The sequence below is a fragment of the Trematomus bernacchii genome, unplaced genomic scaffold, assembly GCF_902827165.1.
Source record: "Trematomus bernacchii unplaced genomic scaffold, fTreBer1.1, whole genome shotgun sequence".
Classification (NCBI taxonomy): Eukaryota; Metazoa; Chordata; class Actinopteri; order Perciformes; family Nototheniidae; genus Trematomus; species Trematomus bernacchii.
In genome coordinates, this window is record NW_022987477.1 from 1,512,560 (window position 1) to 1,538,069 (window position 25,510).

The following is a 25,510-nucleotide window of genomic DNA, read 5'->3' on the forward strand; positions in this document are numbered from 1 at the left end:
CATTGTAATCCTGCTAGTAATCACCATATTTCTAAATATCATTTGATAGTTTTGATGTTACTAAGGGAATACAGTGAATTGACCCTAAAAGCAACTCCGTGGTTTACACTCGCACCACAAGAGCTACATGTAAATCTAATACACACCCTGTCAGAAGTGCTGTTCACACAGTCAGGAATAAGTGAAAGGCTCCTTTCAGGTGGCGGGACAGTGGGGGTCTGCACCGCCCAATTTTTGTAACTTTCCGAGCCGCCAGACTAACAGCCACGTCCGCTGCTCACAGACTGGCAAGGTGCACGTAGGTGAGATCTGGGCAGAGGGCTTTCTTTCTCTCTAATGCCCCCGTTCTCCTGCTGAATCAGGACTTTCGCATCCGTGCTACAGCTGTGGTTTTTAGAGAGGAGTTGGCAGAGGTGTATCAGAATCTGAAGGAAGTGTGAACCAACACTAACTTGCACAGGTGGTATTCAACACAAATCTGGACATGTGAAATAATTGATAGTCATTTTGGTGCCTTGCTTACCACTATTAGACTCCAAGAAAGTGTAGATAATTGGTGAACATGAGAGTTTAATCATGATGTCCCAGTCAGAAACAAATGGCTTCTATTAGGATTTGGAAATTGGGTCTTTGCGCTTCAAATGCACAGAGGTTTTCCTACACAAACTGTTTTATTGAATACTCACAAGTCCTTTTTTTATAGCATCAAAATGCCTTTGGTAGAGTGGAAGTAGTCGCTTGTTTTTACATAAAGAAATTGCAAAAGCTTGATCGCAGTTTTGCGTACTGAAGGAGTTGCTTGCTGAAACATCTGTGCATGATATTCCTTTTGGAATTATAAGACTGGAACATTTTACATTAAATGCGACCTCTTTTTCTCTACAACAAAAATCGAATCATTCTGAATTTCTCTTGTTTCTGCTATTTTGCTATTGCATCAACGTGGCAAGTTATACTAATCTTTATTTTAGTTAAGGCAGTGCTTCATATACTTAAAAATGTTCTTTGTATACATGGCACCTGGTTAAATCTTAAGGAATATAGCAGAGCTGCGGGAACACATTTAAGCACAATCGTATTAAAATAATTGATTATAATAAAGTGTGCATGGTCATATAAATCTGCTATACCCTCGAATACCGTTCATTAGAGATTAAGTGGGTTTACTGTATAAATCCCAACAAGCTGCATCACTCTTACCTCCTGATATAATCCCCCCCATGCAGGTGAACAGCTTTCATAAGCAAACATTGTGACCCTTGTAAAGACACTCTGGGTGTGTGTGTCTCTGTGTGTGTGTGTGTGTCTCTGTGTGTGTGTGGACCAGAGGACAAAACAAACCTGTGGGGACTGAAGGCAGCTGTTCCGCATTAAAACACTACATTTCAAGACTAAATGCACACATAAACCCACAGCACTTATGACACCAACACTGGTATTAAACACACACACATGTACCCACTTATGTTGTTGTTTGCAGCTCTTTACAAGACACCACGTGACTGTATAAATAGATGTGTTTAACTTAAATGATTTTAGGGTAATTTGGAGTAATTTAGTATCAGGGACATGGCAACAAGTCAATAAAACCGTGACATCCATGTAGTGTTTCTACAGCTGTCTATCAACTTTCAATTATCTCGCTTTCTCAGGCACGTAATTGCTTGTTTGCTATTAAAATCAAATAGAAAACCTTGTATTCTGATTCATAGGAAATCATTCCAAAATAATTGCATGGTTGCTAAAGTCTAAATTCAACAAGTGGAAGTCTCCAAGTCTCGCCTTGGTTATTTATCTCTGGCATTTTACAGCCTGCCATGTAACGCATAAAAGTCGGAGCTGCGCGCAGTTAAACAAATAAAATCAGGATTGTGAGAAACCGCAGACGGTTCACTGTCTTGTAATTTTACGCACCGACAGCGTTTGACAGATTCACGCACAGGGAGCCACAGGCATGCAACATGCGCCTCTTGGAGCCCAGACAGTAACTTCATGCGACTTTCCAACATTATATAGGCCTAATCCTACATGCACAACAAAAACAACTCCGATTAAAGTAAAAGTATATGTGTGTTTGCGCAGGTGTCTTACCTTTAGGAATAGCCGCAAGAGGTTGAGGAGCATCAGTAGAGAAGACAGAAAGTGCTAACTTCACCCAGCATGAAAACACAAAACAAAACTTGAGGTACTCCATGTCTGTTATTGTGCGTGTGTTTCCCGGACAGAGTGCGCGTGACCGTCCGGAAAGCCCTGCAGGCTCGATATGTGCGCTCTCGCGGTATTAAAAAAAGAAATAATGAAATAAAAACTCTCCAGTGGATGTGAAGTTCAGGCTGAGCTCCGGGAGTTTGAGTTCTGCGAGGCGTGGTTCCTTTATGGTGAGGCTGCTCCCGGTGAGAGATAACGGTGTTCACCCTGACACAGGCACGTCCTGCGCAAAGTGTGACTAAGCACAGCTGTATATGAATCCCCCACCTCCCCCCCCGCCCCAACCCCCTTTACTGTTCCACAGCCCTCCCCCAGGCTCCCCTCCCCCTGACCAACAGTACTCCCCTTTACATGCTCATAAGAGACTTTTCATTCAGACTCATTAGGGGAAATGGGTGGTAAAACTATAAAATATGCATTTAAAATAATTTCAAATGCGATATTTTCACACAAGTTATTTTGATATTTGTTTTGTAGTGTTTTTTTCTTTTCAGTATAGGGATATTTAGCATCAACATGATTTGTACAGTATGAGTAGTAAATTATGCATTCAGATGCTTTACCTAATTTAAAGTAGAAATACCACTTCAGTTTCAAATCAAACTAAATGTACTTAAAGTATCAGAAGCAGCATGTCTCTTTAATTAATAATAATAATAATATTATATAGATTATTGAGTTGTGAGCATTTTTTATCACATTTCATTTAATTAATATATTCATAATCATATTTTTCTCAATTACAACTCAGCTCTACAGCGACACATTTTCGTTCAATTAAAGCCCTATTCTGCTCATGTTCACGTTGATATCAGTATTTAGTGTCTCTACTGTGACATGTCTCCATGCTTTAAAGGTGGGGTAGGTAATTCACTTCAGAAACACTTTTTGTTATATTCCATGGAATGCTCTTAACATCCCGATAGCAATGAATAAATTAAATGCTTTGACAATAAATACATTAAAAAAATGTAATCAGTGGAAGCCGTGGCGCTGTAAAAAGCACGACCAATCATTTGAGTCGGCCCGGGTCAGATAACTGGATGGCCTACCTGCCTGTCAGCCTTCCATCTCGTGCACAAACTTATCTCGTGCCCTCATTGGTCATGTGCGCGTTCGTGTGTGTTGGAGGAGGGGCTCTGTAAGGAAGTCTGAAGGAAGGGGCAGATTTTTTTCGGCTGCGTAGTTTCAAATTCTAGCGCACTCGAGCTTGTTTCTCCATACTTACCAACCCTACCTTTAATGTTCAAAAAGCTCTTTATTTTTCTCTAAATAAATTATATACACACTACCGGAAAGGGAAAACCCCAAAAAGCAGAATAGGGCCTCTTTAAGTTTCTGCCAGTGGAATTACACATTGTTTTCCACACAGCACAAAAGAAAAACCATCCCTCTTCTAACCAACGACAGTATATTGAAATGGCACCTGATGCTGCAGATGTTACTTCCTTACAGTGGTGAAAACACAGAGAGAGAAGTGAAGAGGGAAACAGAAAGCCAACATTTCATTTAGCTTCCATCAACGGTTGCATTGCATGTGTGTCTCTCAGTATATCCAGCCTTGAAACCGATGCTTTTTCTCATGTGTGTCTCCCGTTCCTTATTAGGCGTAACAGACATGCCCCCCGGCGCAAAACCATTCCCGTCTGACTGCCAGTGCCCAGATTGTTTTTCTTAATGACATCACCGGTTTCATGCAGAAAGAGCAGAAGCCAGAGTTTATGAGATGAATTACTTATTTTCCAGAGGCCCTGATAAACCTCCAAAATGTAGACCCAATGCCAGAAAACACAACATAAAGACCTCGCCTTGTGCTCTACAGTGATTCAGCATTTCACTGACTCTAAAGTTAGTGGGTCATGAGAAAATGACCTCTTTAAGTCTTGTGCATCGTGTCTGTGAAGCTCGGACAAACACAGAATGAACCAAAGTATCAATCCTTTTGCTTGCACTCAAAATAAACCTCAAAGAAAGTGTCATTTCACGACTCGGTGACGCACATCTAACATTTCATTTTTGCCCCGTGGGGGACTCTCGACAGCTGGAAAATATAAGTGTTAGTGGTCGCATCTTGGCTGTGCGTGGTAAGAATTAAGCTTCAACTCACTGGCTGAACACCCACCAAACATGTGGAAAGGCTGGGTTTGATTATACCCAGATTACATGTCCAGAGTTTTTAGGAGCAGTTTAATATCCCATCAGAGAACCATTGATCATAATCCTCTATAAATATGAGGACATAATTTCATCTTTTATCTTTCCAAGTCAAGATTTGCAAAGAAATGTGACAAGAACCGAGTGCATTGATGACATTTTAATATGGGATGCATGTGGTGTGGGTGAGTGAATTACATTTAATTACACAAAATGGCACATTCAGAACTGATCCAGGACACCTGCGCATAATTACCTTACCTACCACCCCCCGTCTCCTCAGTAATTCTGCAGAAGGTAGCAGACTCTGGACTGCCTGCACACATTAACTCACAGCTAAATACTAGTGTTTATCAAACCTTAAAAGGATGCTCAGACGCAGGTGGAGTGCGCTGGAGCCTGCTTTTTTTAATTTTGGCTTATCTCAGCGCTAAATAAAACTCCTCCAGCCCACACTGTCCTCGCTTTAGTAGAAGAATCAGAGACAGTGACATCAGTAGACCGTCCTCTATTTTAAGCACTGTTTTGGAGACACTGTGCACTTATATTTAATCAAGCTGAAATTAAAATAACAGATGATTCATTAAGGAGGCAGACTATAAAGGAAAGCAAATATTAGAGTACAACTACATTTTTCCGATGAGGAGGGAAAAGGGACACATGGTAAAATAAGGCTGAAATTGTTCCTCTACTCATTCACTGACCCGTCTTAATGACCGCCATTAATACTTTGATTTCACTTACAGTAATAGCGTGTCTTTTCTAGTTTTAGTCGAAGGAAACGTCATTATTTTAGTAGAGTTTTAGCCGATGGAAACAGATGTATCACAGTCTAAATATTGGTTCCTTTCTCCATAGCACTGTTGTTGTTTTAAATTGTATTTAAAAAAGTGACTCCAGGGGAAACTGAACTGCTGCATTTGAGGACGTAAAGAAAGACAAATACGTTTTCCATTTTGCAAACTACATTGTATTCTTCTCTTCTTATCCTCAACAGCATATTGATAATGCCAACACTTCTTGAATGACATAGATGCCACTTCATCGTCGTCTCCTCTTGGCCGTTGCAAAAGAAAAAGTGTTAGTGGACTGCTCGAGGAGATATCGTAGCCAAAATGACATAACTGCCTGTGGTCGGGACACACCTTAGATTTCCTTCTATTTCCGAAGCAACCCTCTTTTGGCGGTGCCACCGGATGGTTTTGCAATTGCACTGGTGAGTCACAAATCCTAGACATTTCGTCCCCTAAACCTTGCTTGGAAAACCCACAATTGCACTATGATTGTTAAAGAATGGGTTTTATTTTTACCCCCGAACGCTTTGATCGCTCGGCAAGAAGTTAAATTACTAGTCCAGATCAATGGAGAGGGCAGCGCTGCTTTCCCCCCACATCAGATCGTCCTCCTGGGAATTATCTTGACGTCATGCTGTCTACGTGGTCCCACTTACGAGACCATCAGCCCGGGGTGTGGTCTAGGGTTTTCTGGGTGGGGGTTTCATCAACACCACGTTCAGTCTTACACCAAAGAGGCACATTAACAAGCACAGCAAGTACATTTTTGATTCCACCTCAGAGTCTGGCCACAAAAGGAAAAAGAGATTAACCATGGATTCATTCACCTTCATCGTGGGCGGGCGGTCTGCCTTCCTTTGTCTCAGACTACAAACATTATTTTACCGTAAACACTTGAGCAGGATGTTTTATTGACTGAAGATTTACAAAACTATGTGATTTCCATGCTTGCAAAATTGCATTTCTACTGCATAGAAAGAGCTTTTTGTGGGCAGTGCTCCTTGGAAATTACACATAATGACCACGTCTGCTGGCCTCTCATTTGAATGTCATCATTAGATGGTCTTGTTAAACCCACAAGGCTTGAAAAGAAACACCCACGGTAGGTTGAGGAGAAGAGGATGCAACCTTGCATTAACTGTCCTTCTAATTTGCATGCAGTTGGAGGCAATATTGTTTAACACCACCTGAGAAAGTGACCAATGAACACACCACAAGATTTACAGGAGCAGTAACCCATGAAGTGAAGAGGTTAGTACACTGGGCTAGCATTAGTTGGAGTTATTTCAGTAACAAGAAGGTAAATAGCTATTGTTTTTATCTGCAGAGCGACCTCAATCCATTTAACCCAATGTGCAGCTACCTAGCTTTTAGCTGAAGGCTGACCCCTGCCATTTTGCTTTTACGATGCTATGTGTGGGGAGGTCTTTTGGTGTCTTTAAAGCCATTAGTTTCAAAGGGAGGGTCTCACTCGCACTAAATAAACGTGCAGCCGCCGGTTACCAAAACAAAGGATCTAGGAGCTCAGGGGTTGTGACTTCTTTGCATAGCATTCTCTGTATGTCCTTAAGCTCAGATATATAACACTTTACCGTTCGATGTGGCTGCATCTAGACATATTCATAATTACCAAGGAGCATGCACAGCAGGTTAACAAATGTTGAGTGTTTGCACTTGCAATTTAGGCAGCAGTATGTTCCCTACAAACCATTTCTGAGTGAATGAGCATCACTTTTAGGACACCGTGTTGATGGGGTCGAACAGTGCTTGATTTGTTCTCAAAACAACCACCCCCCCTGTTCTGTACTTCACATCTGCTTTCTCTCCCCCCATTGTGTGTATTTGCTGCTTCTCGAGGCTGCACATGTGTTGTTGACCCTAGTGAGCAAACCACTCTGTTTATCTCTCGCTGTGTGTCGGGCAACACAAGTAATCAGAGGAGTTTATTTTTCCTTCCATCTTGGCTATTAAACATTGTTTTTATAAAGACTCTGGTTTCACTGATGCATCGTGATAGTTTCAAGACTGTCCAGACAACAATCAGCCTTTACAATGCCAACGCTATTCAACCCAGCAATTACATGAAACAAACTCTAACAGTTTCAGCTCCTACATGTGTCATAGTGTGAACACAACACAGCAAGAAGCTTGGAAGTTACTCCTTTCATCACAGAGGCAAAGCATCCAAGTTGTTTTTTTACTCCAAGTCGTCAAACTAACCATTTCTGGCATTTTAAAACGTGCAGTTATTTTAAATGATCACGCATTAAGGCTGATATGGTCTCAAATAGAAAGGAAGTCTAATACACGGGATTTTTAAAGCTAACCCTTGCATACTGAAGCTGCTGAAAACATCTGTATCTTTCCCAATAGGTTACTTTTCAGCCAGTAAATCTCTGTTAGGATGACGTCAGTGACATTTCTGGTGTGGGGTCTGGAGGAGTTCTCAGTTATATCTGACATCTAGTTATAGATTACCACTCGGGGTGAGCCCTAAGGAAGTATCCACAGTCTATTCAAAAAGGAGTAACATACAACATTGATCTTTGTCCACCACAGCTGTTTCTGTACTCACTTTAAGTTGGGGAAAGTTCCCAGTGATGTCGATACAAATGTGGGGTGTGAGAGGTACCAACCAAGCACCAAATGTACCATTGCAATTGAAGCCAGCACACATATACAGGCTAGTCAATATACAGATGGTTCAAAAGAAAAAGTGTCTTTTTAAGAGTATGCATGTTGGGGTTTTCTTTTGGTCGTTTGGTTTGTTTAGAACAGGGGTGTCAAACTCAAGGCCCGGGGGCCAAATCCGGCCCGCCACATCATTGTATGTGGCCCACAAGAGCTTGCAAAGAATATAATACGTTTATTATAAGGTTACGTGCTGCTTTACAGGAGCACGTTGCTCATAAACTACATGTCCCACAATGCATCTCATTTTGTGAGATGCGCACTGAAGAGACTTGCCATTAATTGCAATTATTTGCCCTAGACTTCTGCTTTCAGACGTAGTTAATTATGAAGTTATTACCGTATCCGATAATAATCCAATGCAGAGGAAATATTGTTAAATAATACAATATTATATATATATTACATATATTTATCTATGTATATTTATATAGTCTTAAAGTTACCACCGGCCCTTTGAGTGCAACCACAATTCTAATGTGGCCCGCGATGAAATTGAGTTTGACACTCCTGGTTTAGAAGATCAAGTTATTGCCAGCAACGACAGCGACTTTGGCATGTTGTTTTTCCCCATTTAGTGTCATAATGTTGTCCTAGAAACACCTAATGTAACAACAACTACCTCAGAAGCGTTTATGAGTAATTAGCCTGCCTCTCAGTGGACAGATTTTATGAAGGGGCCATTGTTGCCCAACTTTATGCCCTTGGCGTAATCAGTGCTGGTGTGATCCAACTGTTTGTCGTTTGATATAAATTCAAGATTACTTAACTTTGGGCCTTTTTAATCCATTTGGAACATATAGTGATCGACCTGCATTGAGCAACTCTGTTACAGGAATGAGAAATGTTCCCATTACTGAAATAAAATAGGTGTGAGTAATCCTTATCCATCCTCCCTCTGGCCCTCTATGTACAAGCTGTTCATTGTTTTCTAACCACAGCTTGATTAACAATCTGCAGCCAAGTCATATTTCCACTGGCAATGTGTAACACTATCATTATCACCCAAAAGAGGCTTTGCATAACTCACAGAAACTCGGTTTTGAGGTTGTGAATTGTAAAACTTAGTGTGATCTGTGGAAGTATGTTGTATAAGAAACATCCCACAATTCTGAGGTGTACCGCCATGATCTATGAACCCACTGACACCAGCCCTGGCATATGTGGCATATTTCCACAATACTGAGATTGTTATCTTCCATTAATCAAATCAAATAATTGTCACAGGTGTAAAAAGATAAGGAAAAAAGAGTGTATTCACCTTTACAATCTGCAGCACTTCTATTCAAGCCTCTTCAGTCAGTTACTCTTTTCATTGATGTGTGATTAAAAAAAGCTTAAAGGGCCGTTTTTAATGAGACTTCTTTAGGTTGCACCCAAGGTTAAGTGCTGCAGGTTAATAGCTTCCTTGGAAAAAGCTGAAAAATACATTTTCTAATTTCCCTTTTCATGTTGTCCTTCAAGGACATCTGTGTTTGACGTAATCGGCGCAATCAATTACCCCGCAGGCTGGATTTCTGCAGTGAAAATTGCTGTAAAAAAAAAGGTGAAGGTAGCCATTAAAGCAACTGGTGAACTCCAATCATTAACAAGCAAACCAGAGTGGATTAGCATGAACATTTACAAGGTCTGACGATTGTAAAACTCACTGTTAAACTGTATTGAAAGGCCTGTGGGCACTCATGTAAAAGCATTTTCCATTTTAAGTGTTGCTCTTTTGAGGCGAAATGGATTTGGTTAATAAGGAAACTGCACACGTCACAATATATTTTTTATTTTGTACTATATTTGCACAACTTAAGCTAAGCTCACAGAGTTTGCATTCATCACATTACACAAATTAGTTCAAAGTTTTAGTGCAAAAGTATAAGAATAAGTTGTGTTTCTATATCTGAGTGGGAATAGATTAACTCCCGTTTTTGGCTTTTAAACACAAAGAGGACGCAGCACCAGCACCTCGTACTATTAACCCTTTCAAGCGATGATCAGGGTAATCTTAGTGGCAAGAAAATCATCTGAATTCACTTGAATAAAGTGATTTCTAATAAAAAAACTTAAGTCGTTATGACTGAGTGAAACATTTGAAGTGTTAGCTTTGAAAATTAGCTCATAAAGGGGGGGCAATAATCAAAACACATGACACAAGAACATTTATGATAGACAAGCTTTTCAAAATGGCAGTGTACTATACTTCATTAAAAGAAAAAAAAATAACACTAAATATTAGAAAATAACTTAAAATGTATGTTTTCCTCTCATTTTCCTGAACCACAATTAACATCATATAATGACCGTGATGTTGGAAAATAGTTTATATCATATCAAGATCATTCACTAGAGTTAAATATAATTCTCCATTAAAGGGAAAGTCTTAAATTCAACATGTTACTTAAGTAGAAGTACAGAAGTAACTCTTTTCACAATAATACATTTGTTGTACTGTCATTTCTTATCCTATTCTTTTTGTATTATACATGTCAGGGCATTTTAATGTTGGAGTACGTCAATCTGGAGCCAATATATGATACTTTTTCTAATACCAGTTTGTATTTGTATATAATGGTGGTGCTATTGGTGTTATTATATATGCAAATCGCACGTTTTAATATGTAAAAAGTAACTATGAGTTTTGAATAACTGTAGTGGAGTAGAAGTTCTAAGTCCAATTATATCAAAATAAGTTTGGTACTTGAGTGCTTTGTTACTTCCCACTACTGTAATGGTTACAAATAAATGTTTACCCCTTTATTTGATGAGTTGATGAACAAAATCCCCCCCCAAAGAGTACTCCTTCATTATATCCATAGTACGAGGTGCAGGTGTGTGTTCCCTGGTGCCAGCAGTAGCTAACATCACAATAAACAGCCGCATGCATTCCAACCTGAGTTTGTCCAAAGAAAATACAACTAATTTCCCAATCAAAACTTTATGGCATAAGCAGGGATTCTCCTAAAATGAAAAGCTAGCTCCCTCGTGTGGACAAGACGGGGTGCACAGCCACAACCCCTCCGTTCAGTAATGATAATGCATAACTGTTATGGCATTACAAATATTATAGTACGCTTATGATGCTTCAGTTACACACACTCATAGCACACATACAATCGTATAAAGCAGAGCACACACACATGACCAAAATATATAAATAAATAGAAGCTTATCTACACTAGAAACTGCACAATATAGCTAAGAGCATTATATATTAACATGTTGACTATTGATTTGATCAAATTACACAAGTGCTTTTTGGCTAAACACTCCTAAAGTACTCCGTGTGTAACAGCTCTTGCCTGCATGGTGTTCCCTTTTACTGATATAAGGACGGTATCTTAATATTCAAGTGTCTTCAGTAGTAACGAAATATTCTTTACGGTCTCAGCTCGTTTCTCTCAATGGAAATGTTTTTCACCTGGTGTTTGCACTTGTAGGCCACCGTAGTTCGAGGCCTACATAAGCGACAGTAATGTAAACACAAATGAAGCTTTGCCTAGAAACACTGCACTGTGCACTCGCAGCTTAGTCACAAACAACCTGAGCAGCTAAGACTAAAACAAACCTTTTTAAATCATTGTTCATGCAAAACTGCAACATTAAGGTACGTTTTGGTAGTCCCTTTTTTAAAACATCTGGTCCAGAGGTTGTTCTATGCTCGGGCGTTTTGTTCTGATCATGGCTTTCCAGAAATGATTACATGAATATCCTGTATGGCTCCTAGTTGTTCGATTCAAAGAACATGAAGTCCTGTGTGGAAAAACACCAAGAAGAACGTGTTAAAGGCAAAGAAATCATGCATTATAGTGACACAGAATGAATGTTAAAATATAGCTGGAGGATATAAATGATTCCCTGATATGTCCCAGCCAACTCAACGTCTTAGCATTGGAGCACTTTAGCTCATGTGGTGTGCTGCTACAGAAAGAAGCTGTGGTGATTGGGGTGGTTTCAGGTCACATTTCCCACACAATGTAGGCTAAGTGGTGCATTAAGTGGTAGGTACATGCAGTTTCCGACTACCAGTGAGAACATGAGTGCCCATAAAAGTTGGGTCATGTGAGGTGACTGCCTCTGTCATTTCAAAATGTTAACTCTTGTTTTGCTGTGAGAGAATCTATAACTCGACAGTAAATAGTGTTGCTGTTTTGACGTTGACCAACAGCAAAGACTTTACTCACGATGAGAAAACACGCTCCGATCATCGTAGCCTTCATCTTCACGTCCAGGTCCATGGGGAACTGGATACCAAAGTTGTCTGAATCTGTGAAGACTTCCCGTAGAAGTCCTGTCCACTGCTTACTGATCTTCCCAATCTGGGTGACTTCGTCCATCGTCAAAATCTGAGGAAGATCAATCCATCACGTTTTACTGAAGGGTAATCTTGGGAATATTCATAATGTCGTGTCAACTTGAATTTTCTGTCCTAGTAATAACTTCAAAGCTGCAAGAGAGGAACTTCCATGGTAATATCACGCTTCAGTTCCCCCTTCTCTAGGTCTTGCAAAAGGTCTCAATCGTTGACCCAAATCCCCTTCACAGCTCAATCTAATAAAACCAGCTGAGCGTGCAACAATGGCCGCTCTGTGCCGCACAGGGGCGTGCCCTGTGCGGCGGCTCGATCCAGACTAAGGCCCGCTCTGATTGGAAACATATTTCCTGCACCAGAGCATGAGGAGGATCCTTTACAAGAGATGTCCAGAGGGCGAGAGCGGCCGTGTCCCGTTAGGTTTGCACACATTTAAAGGTCACCTATGATGGAAAATCCTCTTCTTCATGTCTCTTCTACATCAACATGTGTACCCTCTTCTTCATGTCTCTTCTACATCAACTTGTGTCCCCTCTTCTTCATGTCTTCTCTACATCAACATGTGTCCCCTCTTCTCCATGTCTCTTCTACATCAACATGTGTCCCCTCTTCTTCATGTCTCTTCTACATCAACATGTGTACCCTCTTCTTCATGTCTCTTCTACATCAACATGTGTCCCCTCTTCTTCATGTCTCTTCTACATCAACATGTGTCCCCTCTTCTTCATGTCTCTTCTACATCAACACGTGTCCCCTCTTCTTCATGTCTCTTCTACATCAACACGTGTCCCCTCTTCTTCATGTCTCTTCTACATCAACATGTGTCCCCTCTTCTCCATGTCTCTTCTACATCAACATGTGTCCCCTCTTCTTCATGTCTCTTCTACATCAACATGTGTCCCCTCTTCTTCATGTCTCTTCTACATCAACACGTGTCCCCTCTTCTTCATGTCTCTTCTACATCAACACGTGTCCCCTCTTCTTCATGTCTCTTCTACATCAACACGTGTCCCCTCTTCTTCATGTCTCTTCTACATCAACACGTGTCCCCTCTTCTTCATGTCTCTTCTACATCAACATGTGTCCCCTCTTCTTCATGTCTCTTCTACATCAACACGTGTCCCCTCTTCTTCATGTCTCTTCTTCATCAACATGTGTCCCCTCTTCTCCATGTCTCTTCTACATCAACATGTGTCCCCTCTTCTTCATGTCTCTTCTTCATCAACATGTGTCCCCTCTGTGTAAAGAGACTCTGAAAGTTTCAGGAACAAAGATTCTCTCTCTTTTTGTCCTGATCCATTTCTATAAAAACCTGTCTGAAAATGAGCTGATCAGATTTTGGCCACTTTATGATGTCATAACGATTTGTTTGGCTTGTGTAACCATTAGCCAATCAGTAACCAAGGTAACCCCCCCCCCCCCCCCACCTTATCACCTGAATCTCCTCCTAGAGCACCATTGTGTTCTTTGTAACCAAATCTCTCTCTCTGAGGGGCGTGGGGAGGGGCTCCTTATTTTCATCTAAAGTAACAGACAGAGAATCAGCACTTTGGAAACAGGGCTGAAACAGAGGGGATTATGGGTAATGCTGCAATGATCTGTTTGGTGTTTCAGCCAATCAGAGACATGTTCTGTATATATCTGAGACCTATAATAAAGTAATGAAAAACAGTATAATCGGGGACCTTAGGGAGTTTAGATGAACCCACCTCAAAGTCAACATCTGGCAGGCAGCTCCACCCACAGAACGGCCCGTGGATCTTCAGCACAGGCTCGTTGTTTTCGTCCGACACGATGAATTTGGGGGAGAACGGGTGCCACTGTTGTCTAACGTACCCCACTGTGTTCCCAGGGGGAGACTGCACCTCCAGCTGAGTGAGGGAGAACAGAGTGGGATTAGTCCTCATATCCTCAAAACACTGGATTTAATGGACTTAATGTGTGTTTGGCTCACCTCTTGTAGGCAGCAGGGGCAGCAGCAAGCTGTGCAGTTCAGCGGTCTGGTGATGGTGATGACCTTCTGTCCGTTGTTGTCCACGACGTGGATGGTGAAGGAGCGCATGGGACCGCAGCACTGTCGAGTCAGACAGTCGTTCTCCTCCAGAGCGTAGAACACATCCTGACCCATGCTGTTACGGATCTCATACTTGTTGTTGCTTTCAAAACCAATCAGGGCTGCATAGGAGGAACAATACGTAAAGATATGTCCGTGTTATAAAGACAAAACCTGCAAAACCCATCTTAACTCAAAAGTCTCTTAAGGATTACGTTCCTATATGGTAAATGGACTGTACTTATATAGCGCTTTATCCAGTCTTTAAGACCCCTCAAAGCGCTTTACATACTACATGTCGTTCACCCATTCATACAGAGCAGTGTACCTTACTCTAGGAACTAACATTCACACACCGTTGGCCATCGGGAGCAACTCAGGGTTAAGTATCTCGCCCAAGGATACATCGACATATTGACTGCATGGGCTGGGATCGAACCCACAACCTTCTGGTTGAAAGACGACCGCACTCCCTCGCAGCCACAGTCGCCCTATAGAACAAAACTTCTTCGTCGTAACGCGTTGTGGGAAGTGTGTTTTCTCCCGGAAGAGAATACTTTTCATGCTTCTTAAACTAAGTTGTTCACAAAAACACAGGGCTTTCACCAGTTTAAGGTCCCGTGTGAAACAAAAAGGCAACGTCTTCGTGTTTATCTTTATAACTTAAAGTGGACCTATCATGCTATATTATAATAATATAGTGTAGGACCATACCTATAAAAAGGCATATTTATACTTTTTTTTTTCTTTCAAAATACCAAACAGATCATGCATTTTAGCCATGCCTCATTTTGCTCAATTTGCACTTATTTAGCTCTGTTTTTGCAAGGGCAGATTCAGTGAGAACAGCACCATCTACAGGCCTGGCATATGTACTACAGCGTCTCCAGCGCTTTCGAACGGCAATGGCCGTGGCTGTCTCCTCCTGATTGGTGGAGTTGGCCCAATAGCCGTAGCGCCACTGTCCTGACGTCAGGACAGTGTTCAAATCTGGATCAGTTTTTATCAGATCCGTTGCAGCCCCTTTTTTTAGAGATTTGGGTATGGAGGAAAATAGAGAGGGTTGTGTTTTCTGAAACTTGGTGAGTTCCCTGGAACACCGGGGACACATATTCATGTAGAAAAGACGTACAAAAGTGCATTTTGCATGATAGGTCCCCTTTAAATTACAAACCTACATTTTTTAAGCCAAACATAAGTTTTTACTAAACCCAACCGAGTATTTTTGTCACCTAAATACCAGTATTTGTTCTTGCATATCTTGGTTTTGTCTAGGGTTGGTACTTAACATAACTAGCAGCACAACTGATTTATTTTCTCACGTACAAATACTTTACCTTCAGCAAGCTCAACTTTCTGTTTGATGAGGAGCTGATCCACCTAGGAGAAAAGAGAACCACATACACAGTTCAGTGGGGTAGGTGTAGTTGGAGGGGAGGGCCTAAAAGTCCATTATTATTAATATATATTGTCATGTACTTCTCTATCATCACTGATGTAAAAATGTTCCAAAACTGAAATGGTAGTCCAGTTTTAAGGCTTTAAATCTGCAGGAGTGTTGAGGAACTCCCCTCTCCTAAAGATCCTAGGTGTTACCGCTAACATTAGGGCATTGATCCTTGACGGTGACTCAGCATAATAACAGAGGCCTGAAACTTGAGCTGCTTCATGGAATAAAGCTTTCATTCGTTCAATTATTTACACGTGTGCTTAGTCTACTGTGGCACGTCAACCTTTCCTTAAATGAAGGCCCATCATTTGTTGCATCTGAGCATTACAATATGTGTATATTCACATTTAGGATGTTTTAAAAAGACTTGGAAAGGAGGTGGTATAGCTGCTTCTTCATTTTCTACTGCCACTGGACATGTGGGAAAATTTAAATTCAAACATATTCTCTGCCGTTTAACCCTCCTGTTAGTTTCCCCCCCCCCTTACTTTGGTGTTCGCGGTCAAATTTGACCGGTCCTGTTTTAACTGCTATCACATGAACACAAAAATCATTAATCATCACCAAATGTCATTTAACACCCTTTCAAACTGTAAATATTGTATCAGACTACTGGTATACAAACTGCAGTAAATATACAAAGAATAGACACTGAACATGTATTGCGTGGGCCAGGTGTGATCCATGTGGGGGGATGGGCATGTGTGCGTGAGTGCGTGCGTGTGTGTGGGAGGCTGTGGCTCAGTGGGATTGTGCGCTGAATTTAGTGCGCTGAACTTTGAATCACGGGGTAGCAAGTTCGAGTCCCACTGCAGTCAGCATGTCGTTGTGTCCCTGGGCAAGACTCTTCACCCCAAATTGCTCCTGTGGGGATTGCCCACAGTATTGAATGTATGTAAGTCGCTTTGGATAAAAGCGTCTAACAAGTAACGTGTGTGTGTGTGTGTGTGATCTGACCCGATCGGTTACTAATTCCTTTTCTTTATGGCGGTCATTTTTGACCGGGAACACCATGGGTGTTACAAAGTTGACAGCAATTGTATATGTTCAAATGTCTACTGTGAAGGATATCATAAAGCCTTAATGCAATCGAATGTAAAACAAAAAATGTATGATTGCTGTAAGTAGTAAATCGGTCAGATTTGACCCGAACACAACAGGAGACTTTATGTAGACAATTGAGCTTCTTCATAGAAAACGTTCAGACTCATTGCATTAGGAAGAGCATATGTGTACATCATTGAATTAACCAAGGCTAGTTTCCATGGTATTGTGCACGCTGTAACTGGAACACTTGAATAGGATGGAGCTATTGCCAGGGTTATTTATAACATCCGTGCTTGTCCTAATATGACATATTGAGAAATGAACTGGCCACTGGACCAGAAGGCACTTATATGCAACATTTGTAAGCAAAACTTAAATGATTTAACACATTGTAATACTTGAAATCTGATGCAACATACAGAGATAAGGCTATTTCCACCCCAGGGTTGCAAGTGTTACATACATATACGTTACATACAACTAGCTATTGTTACCTGAGTCAGGTATTCTAACCCTGGTGGACATCCGGGTATTTCCTGGTTGGGCACAGGCACTTCATACATATCCATTTTGATGGACTTGAAGGGAGACCTGTTGATAAATGCAGTGATTAAAGCTAAGATTTAGCGCCATCTTGTGCCTTTTTTAGGGTGACACACGAGCCAATAAAACAAATAATAATAACTTTATTTAAACAGCATTTCTCAAAACAGTTGCAAAGTGCTTTTAGATGGATTAAAAACAAGCCGTTCAGGCGGAAACAGAACACGAGGTCAACCATCCCCACCCTGTAAGATGTACAACAATAGCAACAATGATAACATGGAGAAACGAAAGTAAATTAAATAACACATGGATGCTCAGTCAAACCGAGCAGTGACATCATTACTGTAGGTACAGGCTTTAATAAAAACAACAGAGTTGACCAAAGTGCTGTACATCAATAAATATATAAAAAGCAGCATACATACATTTAGACAAAACCGATAGGACAAAAGTAATCTAATGTAAAAGCACGAGACAATAAAACCATCCGTATAGCAACAGACTGAACACCCTCATGCATGATGTAAAAACATTTTAAAACACAACAAAATAGAAAAAACAAACAATTGGATGGACATGTCTCTTTTCTGTGCAATATTTTTTATCAAGAAGCCCCCCTTGTCCTCATGTGGCCCGGCCCTTTTTGCGATGTAAACACGGATTGAAGCTGGGAGGGGCTGCAGAAACACGGATAATCTCGGGTGTTTCTGGAAGCTTCAGACGGGAAGACCACCATCACAAATCCTCTTTCTAGGATTACGCGCAAACAACAGGCCTGAACCCAAACAGGCTGCACGGTTTATCTCCAATATGTAGCTCTCTCCTGACTGATAATACTGAGGGGTGGGATGTTTACAAGCTATAAACGCGCACGCGGTGGATTTATAAGCGTAGTTGTCATTCAAACAACACGTCGAGTTGTTAAAAGTGACGTCAACACTTCTTATTTTCCATCAAAACAGACTGGTGTTTTTAATCGGAATCAGAAATACTCACCGTTATTTCATGTGCTGCTCAGAATAATAACAGGCCACTCCGGAACCAAGCCTCTGGAATAAAACTGTGTTCTGATTGGTCGACATCATCCTACTTCCTATTTACAAGCGCCAATGAGAAGCAAGGATTGTAGAATAGCGCTTAACAGAACAGAGGAGAGTATAGAGCTGAATATAATAGAACATATCTATCTATATTTAAGTCATATTGTGCATTTTTTTTAATAGTTTGACATACACAAGAGGAAAATGTTGCATTGGTTTATTCATTTACAGTAGTTATTTGTTTTTCCCTGGTGAAAGCACTTTGAATTGCCTTGTGTTGAAAGGTGCTATATAAATAAACTTGCCTTGCCTTGCCTTGCCTTGGTGTTTCTGATTACACATCATTATTGTGCTTGTTTCAGGCAAATGTATAGTAATACATTAACAGACAACAATTATTCAACAGAAACATTAACATAATTCCTTTTTTTTCTTCTTTAGGCTCGATGTCACCAATAACATAACACTTTAAGAGTTTAAAGGTTTACATAATTATCTCTAGGTCATACTACTGCATCATAGCTAGTAACTATCCATGTTTAATAATTAGATTGGAGTAAATAGACATTTATTGCCTTGGAAATGTAGTCAAGTCAAGTAGAGGTATATGTAGCATAACATTGAAATACTCAAGTAATGTACAAGTATGTGAAAGTAGTATTTAAGTATAGTTCTTTTACACTTTTTGAAATGAGTACTTTTCCTTTTGGTGATTTCAGTAGATTTTGGTGACACACATCCTTGTATACATTCATATTAAAAGTAGTATGGGAAGACAATTTAAAGACTTCCAACCCATTCTTAGAGTTCGAAATTAAGTCTGTGCAGATAAATAGGACACATACCGCCTTGAAAAACCCCACATTTGTATATTAACACAATGTAAATGTGGTATATGTGCAGCCACTAACATACTGTAAAAACTAAATGCATGCTGTCCTTCAGGAATAGCATTGCTCTTCTGCTAAAGGTATATTTATAATATCAGATAGGGCTGCACGATATTGGAAAAAACTGACATTGCGATATATATTTTCTTCCCCTGCGATATATATTGCGATATGAAAATAGTTTTTTTTGTCTGCAAACCATCCTTTCTTGAACTTTAATGCTATGAAATTGGTATTTTTTTAACGATATTTAACCGGATGAAGGATTTTAGTCACAGACTTCTGGATCTTATCAGAGCAACAATCTGAGCTAGCTCGGTTATCCTGTGATCTGATCAAGAATGATTGTGATTGGTGGTTTGCTGTGCATGCTCTCATGTCAGGGGTACTTGAGTGAGTGACATGCAGTCACTCACTCAAGTACCCCTGACATGAGAGCCGCTCGAGTTTTCCTTTTGTAGCAAGCAGCAAAATAATTGTAACATGACGTGTTTGAGTTCATTTGCCTACTTAATATCGGAAGTCCTACGATGTGAATATCGCACATGATATATCGTGCAGCCCTAATATCAGATGTCAAACAGATATTTAGTTACATCTACTAAATGTAGAGGGGGGGGGGGGTGCTAATTTACTAGCGGAGGCGTGTGGTGCAGTGGGTTAGTGCGTTGGTGTTGGGATCAGGGGGTCACAGGTTCAAACCCCACTGCAGTCAGCATGTCGTTGTGTCCCTGAGACACTTCACCCCAAATTGCTCCTGTGGGGATTGTCCACAGTATTGAGTATGTAAGTCGCTTTGGATAAAAGCGTCTAACAAGTAATGTAATGTAATCTACTTTATTCTAGCAAATTGCATGTTATGGAAGACACAAGTGTTCCCATCCCTAGAACAGAGGGTGAATAATTGTTCCCAGATGTAAGCACAGAGCTGTACTCCATGTCAGTCAGCTGCACACACAAGTATAGTGTCATTATTATATTTAAGGACATGCAGTTTTGTGGGAGTTTGTTCCAGATATTTGGAGCCTAATAACTGAACGCTGCTTCTCCATGTTTGATTCTGAGTCTGGACAGAAAGCAGAGCCGTCCCAGAAGAGGTTTTGGGAGGTTCATCATGTAGCAGGAGGTCAGAATAAACCCTTCAGTGCTTTATAAACCAGCAGCATCTTTAACAGACAGGAAGCCCGTGTTAGTGAGGACTCGAGCAGCAGCGTTCACAATCAGCTGCAGCTGTCTGGAGCTGTAAAGAAACTGTTACAGTCGATGAGTCTACTGAAGATAAATGCATGGACACGTTTTCCAAATCCTGCTTAACTCGATATATTCCCAAGGTGATAGTAAGCTCGTTAATTGTCTTAATGTGTTGAAATTCAGGTCATGATTAGACCTAGATTTCTGACCCTTTTTCGTTTTGAGCAAGTGCAGACTTATATTAGTTCCTCCTTTGTTATGCTGTACTGCATGCATCATATTATATCAGAAAAAGGGGTGGTTTTAATAAGTTAAATTACAGACTTAATACGTTAGGAACACAGCTACGTTTTAACATTTTGAATCTTTACTAACACTTGACATGTTGCGAGTGTTATTTCACTCTGAATCCACTGGAGAGCAGTGTTGAGCTAATGATGCTCGGCTTCATGGCCATTACTGAGACTAATGCACAAATTGCCTTTTCATTGTTAAACCAAATAGTCCCAAACAGACACACACTACTATACACACTCGCAAATACTACCCTGTTACAAATGACACGATGCTGTTGGGCCGGGTCTCCTTATTTGCGGATACAAATTACCTGATTTCCTCAAGCGCTGCTGATTTCTCCAGGAAACACTAATGAGAACAAACGATGACTCGCGCACAGATCTGCTGACACTTCAGGCACACACAACTAAAAACACGTTTTAATTGATTCATGTTACTATAATTGCTTACAGTGACCTGACACAGCCGAGAAAAACACTGCCTGCATAATAAGTAGTGTGTTTTCTGCTGCAGCAACAAACACATGTATCATATTTTGTGTTTTCATTAAGCTTTAAACACACTGCATCACATGTTGGTAGCCTATGATTCACCCCTGAACCCTGAGACTCATGTTCTTCATCAGTGAGATCAAAACAAGGTAATGCAATGACTCTGAAATGGTGGCGCTCTGTGCTCCCATCTGAGTAAACAGAGCAGACAGTCAGGGGTCTTTGAAAGCCAGTCAGATTGTCTTTCTGACTCCAAGAGCCCAGTAACTCCCACCAGGGGAGTGTGTGTGTGTGTGTGTGTGCGTGTGTGTGCGTGTGTGTGAGAGAGAGAGAGAAAGTGTGTGTCTGCTCTCTACATTCCTACCTGTTTTACCATTTTTCTGTTTGTGTTTTTCTGTGTGTTAAGGTGGTGCTCTTTACCCGCTTGGGTAATCTTTCGTGCACTCCTAACGAGGTTGTCATATCGGCCGTATAATGAGGAGGCTAAGGATGAATGTAAAAATGGCTCCATTACACCACTTTCATCCTCTTGTTCATTAGGTTAGCATAAGGTTACAATACATTACACCGCTCCCAATGTTCCGCACACAAATTGCACGTGTCACTGAGGGCTTGTGTGTTAGTGTGCTATGATAATATTCACTCATGTACACACAAACACGTTACTGTACCTGCTTCACCTTAACCCTTAACTGAACCTCAGCATAATACTCCGACTAAATCTGACTTGTTCACAGTCCTTACTTTAGGGGAAATGCACTGCATGACAGCAGCAAAGGTAGTGTCGATGAAATACAAATAATAACAAAATATATTAAAATTAGTCAAAATGTAAATATATAAAATATGATATCTGCAGAGTAGTTATTACACATATCACAATTGCAATGGTTTTCTACTACGATATGTGTGATTTACACCCTAAACACGAGAAACATGGAATCTTTTGTGCATATTTTCATTAACTGTGGATGTCCAAAATGCGCCCCATTCGCCCCTTTTGTTATTCCGTCTCTGTCTCCTCACCTCTGCCCATCCCTCACCTCCCTCCCTCTTTTTATTTCTCCCATTTCTGCACCCCTGTCAAGTGCTTTGTTTGCTGTGACTTTCCATGCGGTTATCTGAGCGGAGACAGTATGCCTCACCCTGGCACAGGACCTCAGTTTCCACGGCAACTTTATAATTGTTTTGGATGCGTTCCAGACGCCACTGGATACCGAGGCATTATTGATGTCAAAAGAAACATGTATGAAATGAGGAGATGTGGAGGCGTCCATATGGTTCTGTACACAGCCTCATGCAAAGCCATTTACCCGTTTTTCAATGGGAGTTTTGTGATAGCGCTGAATAGATCCCACATGTGTCGCATGATATTTCATAATTTTGATCTTTCTGTTCCACAAAGGGATAATGGCACGCAATACAAGCCAGTGAACTGTGCAATATTTCCCCTATTCACGTCATTAAGTCATTGTCACAGTATGCACGGCTGTGGAGAGTATGGCAACCTGACTGAATACAATATGTCCATCATGACAAAAAAAAAAAAAATCTGAATATTGTTAGAAAGACGTCCATTGAAACATATGAGAAAGATGCACCAGAAGATGTCTCCAGTTAGCGTTAAGTGCATCGCTGCCGGCTTCTTCCACTTCAAGTATAGCCTTTGTTTTGACAGGAGAGGCTGTTTGAGTTATCCCAGTGGTTGTCACCATATTGTGCCCCCCCCCACCCCCCCATAGCCCAGAAGCACCTCTGAGCCATGAGCTGCAGCCACATTAACCACTACACCGCAACACTCATTAAAATAACATATAGTGTCAACAGCAGTGTGGCCCCAAGTGGAAAAGCTCCAAAATGCTCCGTCTCAACTTAATCCTCAGACCTGTCTTTACATCGAGCAGCATGTCTTACGGCTGCATATGAAACTTTTTGTATCACAGAATGTGCGATAGAAACGACCTGAAATGAGGTCCTGACTGATCTTTTTTCTCTGATCTCAAACCTCCCCTCGCTTAATTTATGACCTGTGAGGAGAAACCCAGGGAGTGAGAAGTGAGTGAGACTGGTGTGAAAGCCCTGAATAGAGCAGGGGCAACAGGCCCTCCAAATAACACAAAAGAGGCACCACAGCTGTTTGGGAGGCAACACAAGCCTTCACCAGGCACTGTCTTCTGCACGGAGCTCCCACTCACGCTGACTCTGTGAGCCGAGCTGTGTCAGTATGAATACTGTAACACAATCATCACGTTACAGGGTAGAGAAACCTTCTGAAAGTTGTGAAAAAAGTTTCAAACAAAGACCGAATGACGCCTTTTTCGCTGGAAGAAAACCCATCATTTTTGTCACTGATATTTATTATCGACCTTTTAACTGTTGGACCTTATCGACCTTTTAACTGTTGGACGCACTGTGACATTTGCCTTTTGAATTACACGATCTTTCCATGATGCTAGCCACCGACAGAGCGATGTAAATGAGGTGGGGAAGAGATCAAACCTGCTCTGTTCCATAGCGAGAGCCAGGAGGAGGGAAAGCAAAACAACACAACAGCCGATCACCTTTACAGAGGGGCCGGATCGTTGCAGGACCCCGCTGAGCCACAGGAAAGTGTCACCAACCCTTCGTGAGCTCGCTGTCAAGTGCCGGTTACCGACTGTCAACTGCAGCTAAAAATGATTTCTGAATCTGGGGTTAGAAGTTCAGCGCTCTGTTTTCGTCTCTCACACTGAAGGAGAAACACTGTCACCATCGCAGCGCCTTGGAAATGTGTTCCCCCCCAAAACTACTACTGTTTCTACGCCTGCTTCTTAGTTTCACACTCACGCCCGTTAGCTAGCCACATGCAGGACACGTGTGAACTCTCAAAGATGGCGGATTCCCTGTATAACTTAATTGCAGCCCATATTCTGTTAGGAGGCAATAGTGTAAAACTGCTTATTTTCATGCTGTTTTTTTGTATGTATACACGGGTCAAAGTTCACCATAAATGCCTTAAACATAAAGATGATACTGATCATTTTAATTACAAACTTGGTTGTTAAGGAGCTTAGTCTGCGGTCTTTATCCGGAGCCATCTGCAGAGCACGATCCATCCCAAACACTGGGGATCACAAAGGTGTTATTTTTCAAAGCCGGCCCTGTCCACCTCCTGCGGAGAGTTTGGGCTGCGGTTCAAGGGAAGGTGGGAAACTTCTGAGGCCCTGTTCCCCTCGTACCCCCACCCCTGTCGCCTGCCTCCTCCTTTGAGGGTGTCATAACTGCGGGCCTGTATAACATGGGTTACTGCTGACGGTGGTTGGTCACAGTTGAAGAAGCCTTTAAAGAAGCCTCCCCTCTCATGGTTTCTGTTAAAATTCAGGAGCGAGGCCTGGCTCCCAGACAACGGGGGGATTCTGGAGTGGGCCTGCATTTTGACGTGCGATGGGTAGAGGGTGCTCCAAGTCCACGTTTGAGGAGAATGTTGTTCAACTCAACACTACCGCCTTCCAAAAAAAAAAAAAAAATGAAATCAGCCTCTCCATTTTAGTTTTGTGCCTTTGCAAGTTGCCTGCACAAAATGAGTCCTCCGTGTTTGGTGCGGACTCCATTTCACAAAACTAAGGGGGGAAAATTCCATGAAGATTATGGAAAATGCAGCAGAACGTGCAGCTGTTCGGGTGCCATCTTCAGATTGGGGGGGGGGGTGGGTGTAAGGTAGAATGGGACAGAAAGCATGAGGGCTCGCAGCACCTGGTCTCACCTCTTCCTCTTTCTCTTCCTCTTCCTCCCTGTGGACACGGACTCCTGCTGGCACGCCGTAAAACTTGATTGTGGAAAACACCTTCACGCTGAGACTGATAACAGGAAAGAAGGAGATGTTTTATTTTCAAATGTTAGTTGTCACAGGAAATAAATTGTTCTTTAAATAATGTTTTTATTTCAACCCCTCAGATGTTTGAGTTTCAGTGCAGAAACTATTTAGCTCTATTTCTTCTGAAATATGGATAAAGATTTGCTCATAATATAGTTTCTAAAAATATTGATGAAAGGCCGCTATACGTGTGCTTTTTTCAAATTGTACTACTTTGACTTCTTCCCATTCACTTCTTTCTTTCTTACTTAAACTCAAACTTAAATCAATCTCCATAATATTATTATATCTTATTACTAGTATCAGTACTAATTTTCAGTCAGGGTTTAAATTATGTCTTTTAAAAGTTTTGTTTTCAAAAGAAAAACGTTAAATGGTGAAGCCAACAGATGCTTAGACGTGTTGTCATTAATAATATTTGACATCTGCAAATTCAAAATAATTTTAACTAAATAAATCAAGATTATTCAATTAATGTCATGTTTAAAAATGTATTATTTACTTT

At 41.1% G+C, this 25,510-nt stretch overlaps 2 protein-coding genes across 3 annotated transcripts in view; both read right to left on the bottom strand.

The window, feature by feature from the left end:
* plod2 (procollagen-lysine, 2-oxoglutarate 5-dioxygenase 2) overlaps window positions 1-2,449 on the bottom strand; it is a 28,604-nt gene extending 26,155 nt beyond the window's left edge. For both annotated transcript variants that reach the window (XM_034149324.1, XM_034149320.1), the window contains exon 1: window positions 2,092-2,449. In XM_034149324.1, coding sequence (XP_034005215.1) covers window positions 2,092-2,194 — 103 coding nt within the window. In that variant the 5' untranslated portion in view covers window positions 2,195-2,449. The remainder of the gene's footprint in view (window positions 1-2,091) is intronic.
* An 8,308-nt stretch (window positions 2,450-10,757) lies between these two features.
* On the bottom strand, window positions 10,758-18,296 carry si:ch73-206p6.1 (phospholipid scramblase 1). Its single transcript, XM_034145398.1, has 7 exons — window positions 18,240-18,296; window positions 17,192-17,288; window positions 15,538-15,580; window positions 14,102-14,322; window positions 13,857-14,018; window positions 12,020-12,181; window positions 10,758-11,588 (listed from the first exon to the last, which is right to left on the bottom strand). The coding sequence occupies exons 2-7, from the start codon at window positions 17,264-17,266 to the stop codon at window positions 11,559-11,561; spliced, it is 693 nt and encodes a 230-aa protein (XP_034001289.1). The 5' UTR covers window positions 17,267-17,288; window positions 18,240-18,296; the 3' UTR covers window positions 10,758-11,558.
* Window positions 18,297-25,510: the final 7,214 nt, after the last annotated feature.

Bases quoted from the DNA above. Each gene is read 5' to 3' on its own strand.
- si:ch73-206p6.1 (XM_034145398.1), bottom strand. From the start codon at position 17,266: ATGGATATGTATGAAGTGCCTGTGCCCAACCAGGAAATACCCGGATGT. The intron at 14,323-15,537 runs GTAAAGTATTTG...CCTCCTATGCAG, and splicing joins GAAAGTTGAGCTTGCTGAAG to CCCTGATTGGTTTTGAAAGC. The intron at 12,182-13,856 runs GTGGGTTCATCT...GATCTTCCTCAG, and splicing joins TGCCAGATGTTGACTTTGAG to ATTTTGACGATGGACGAAGT.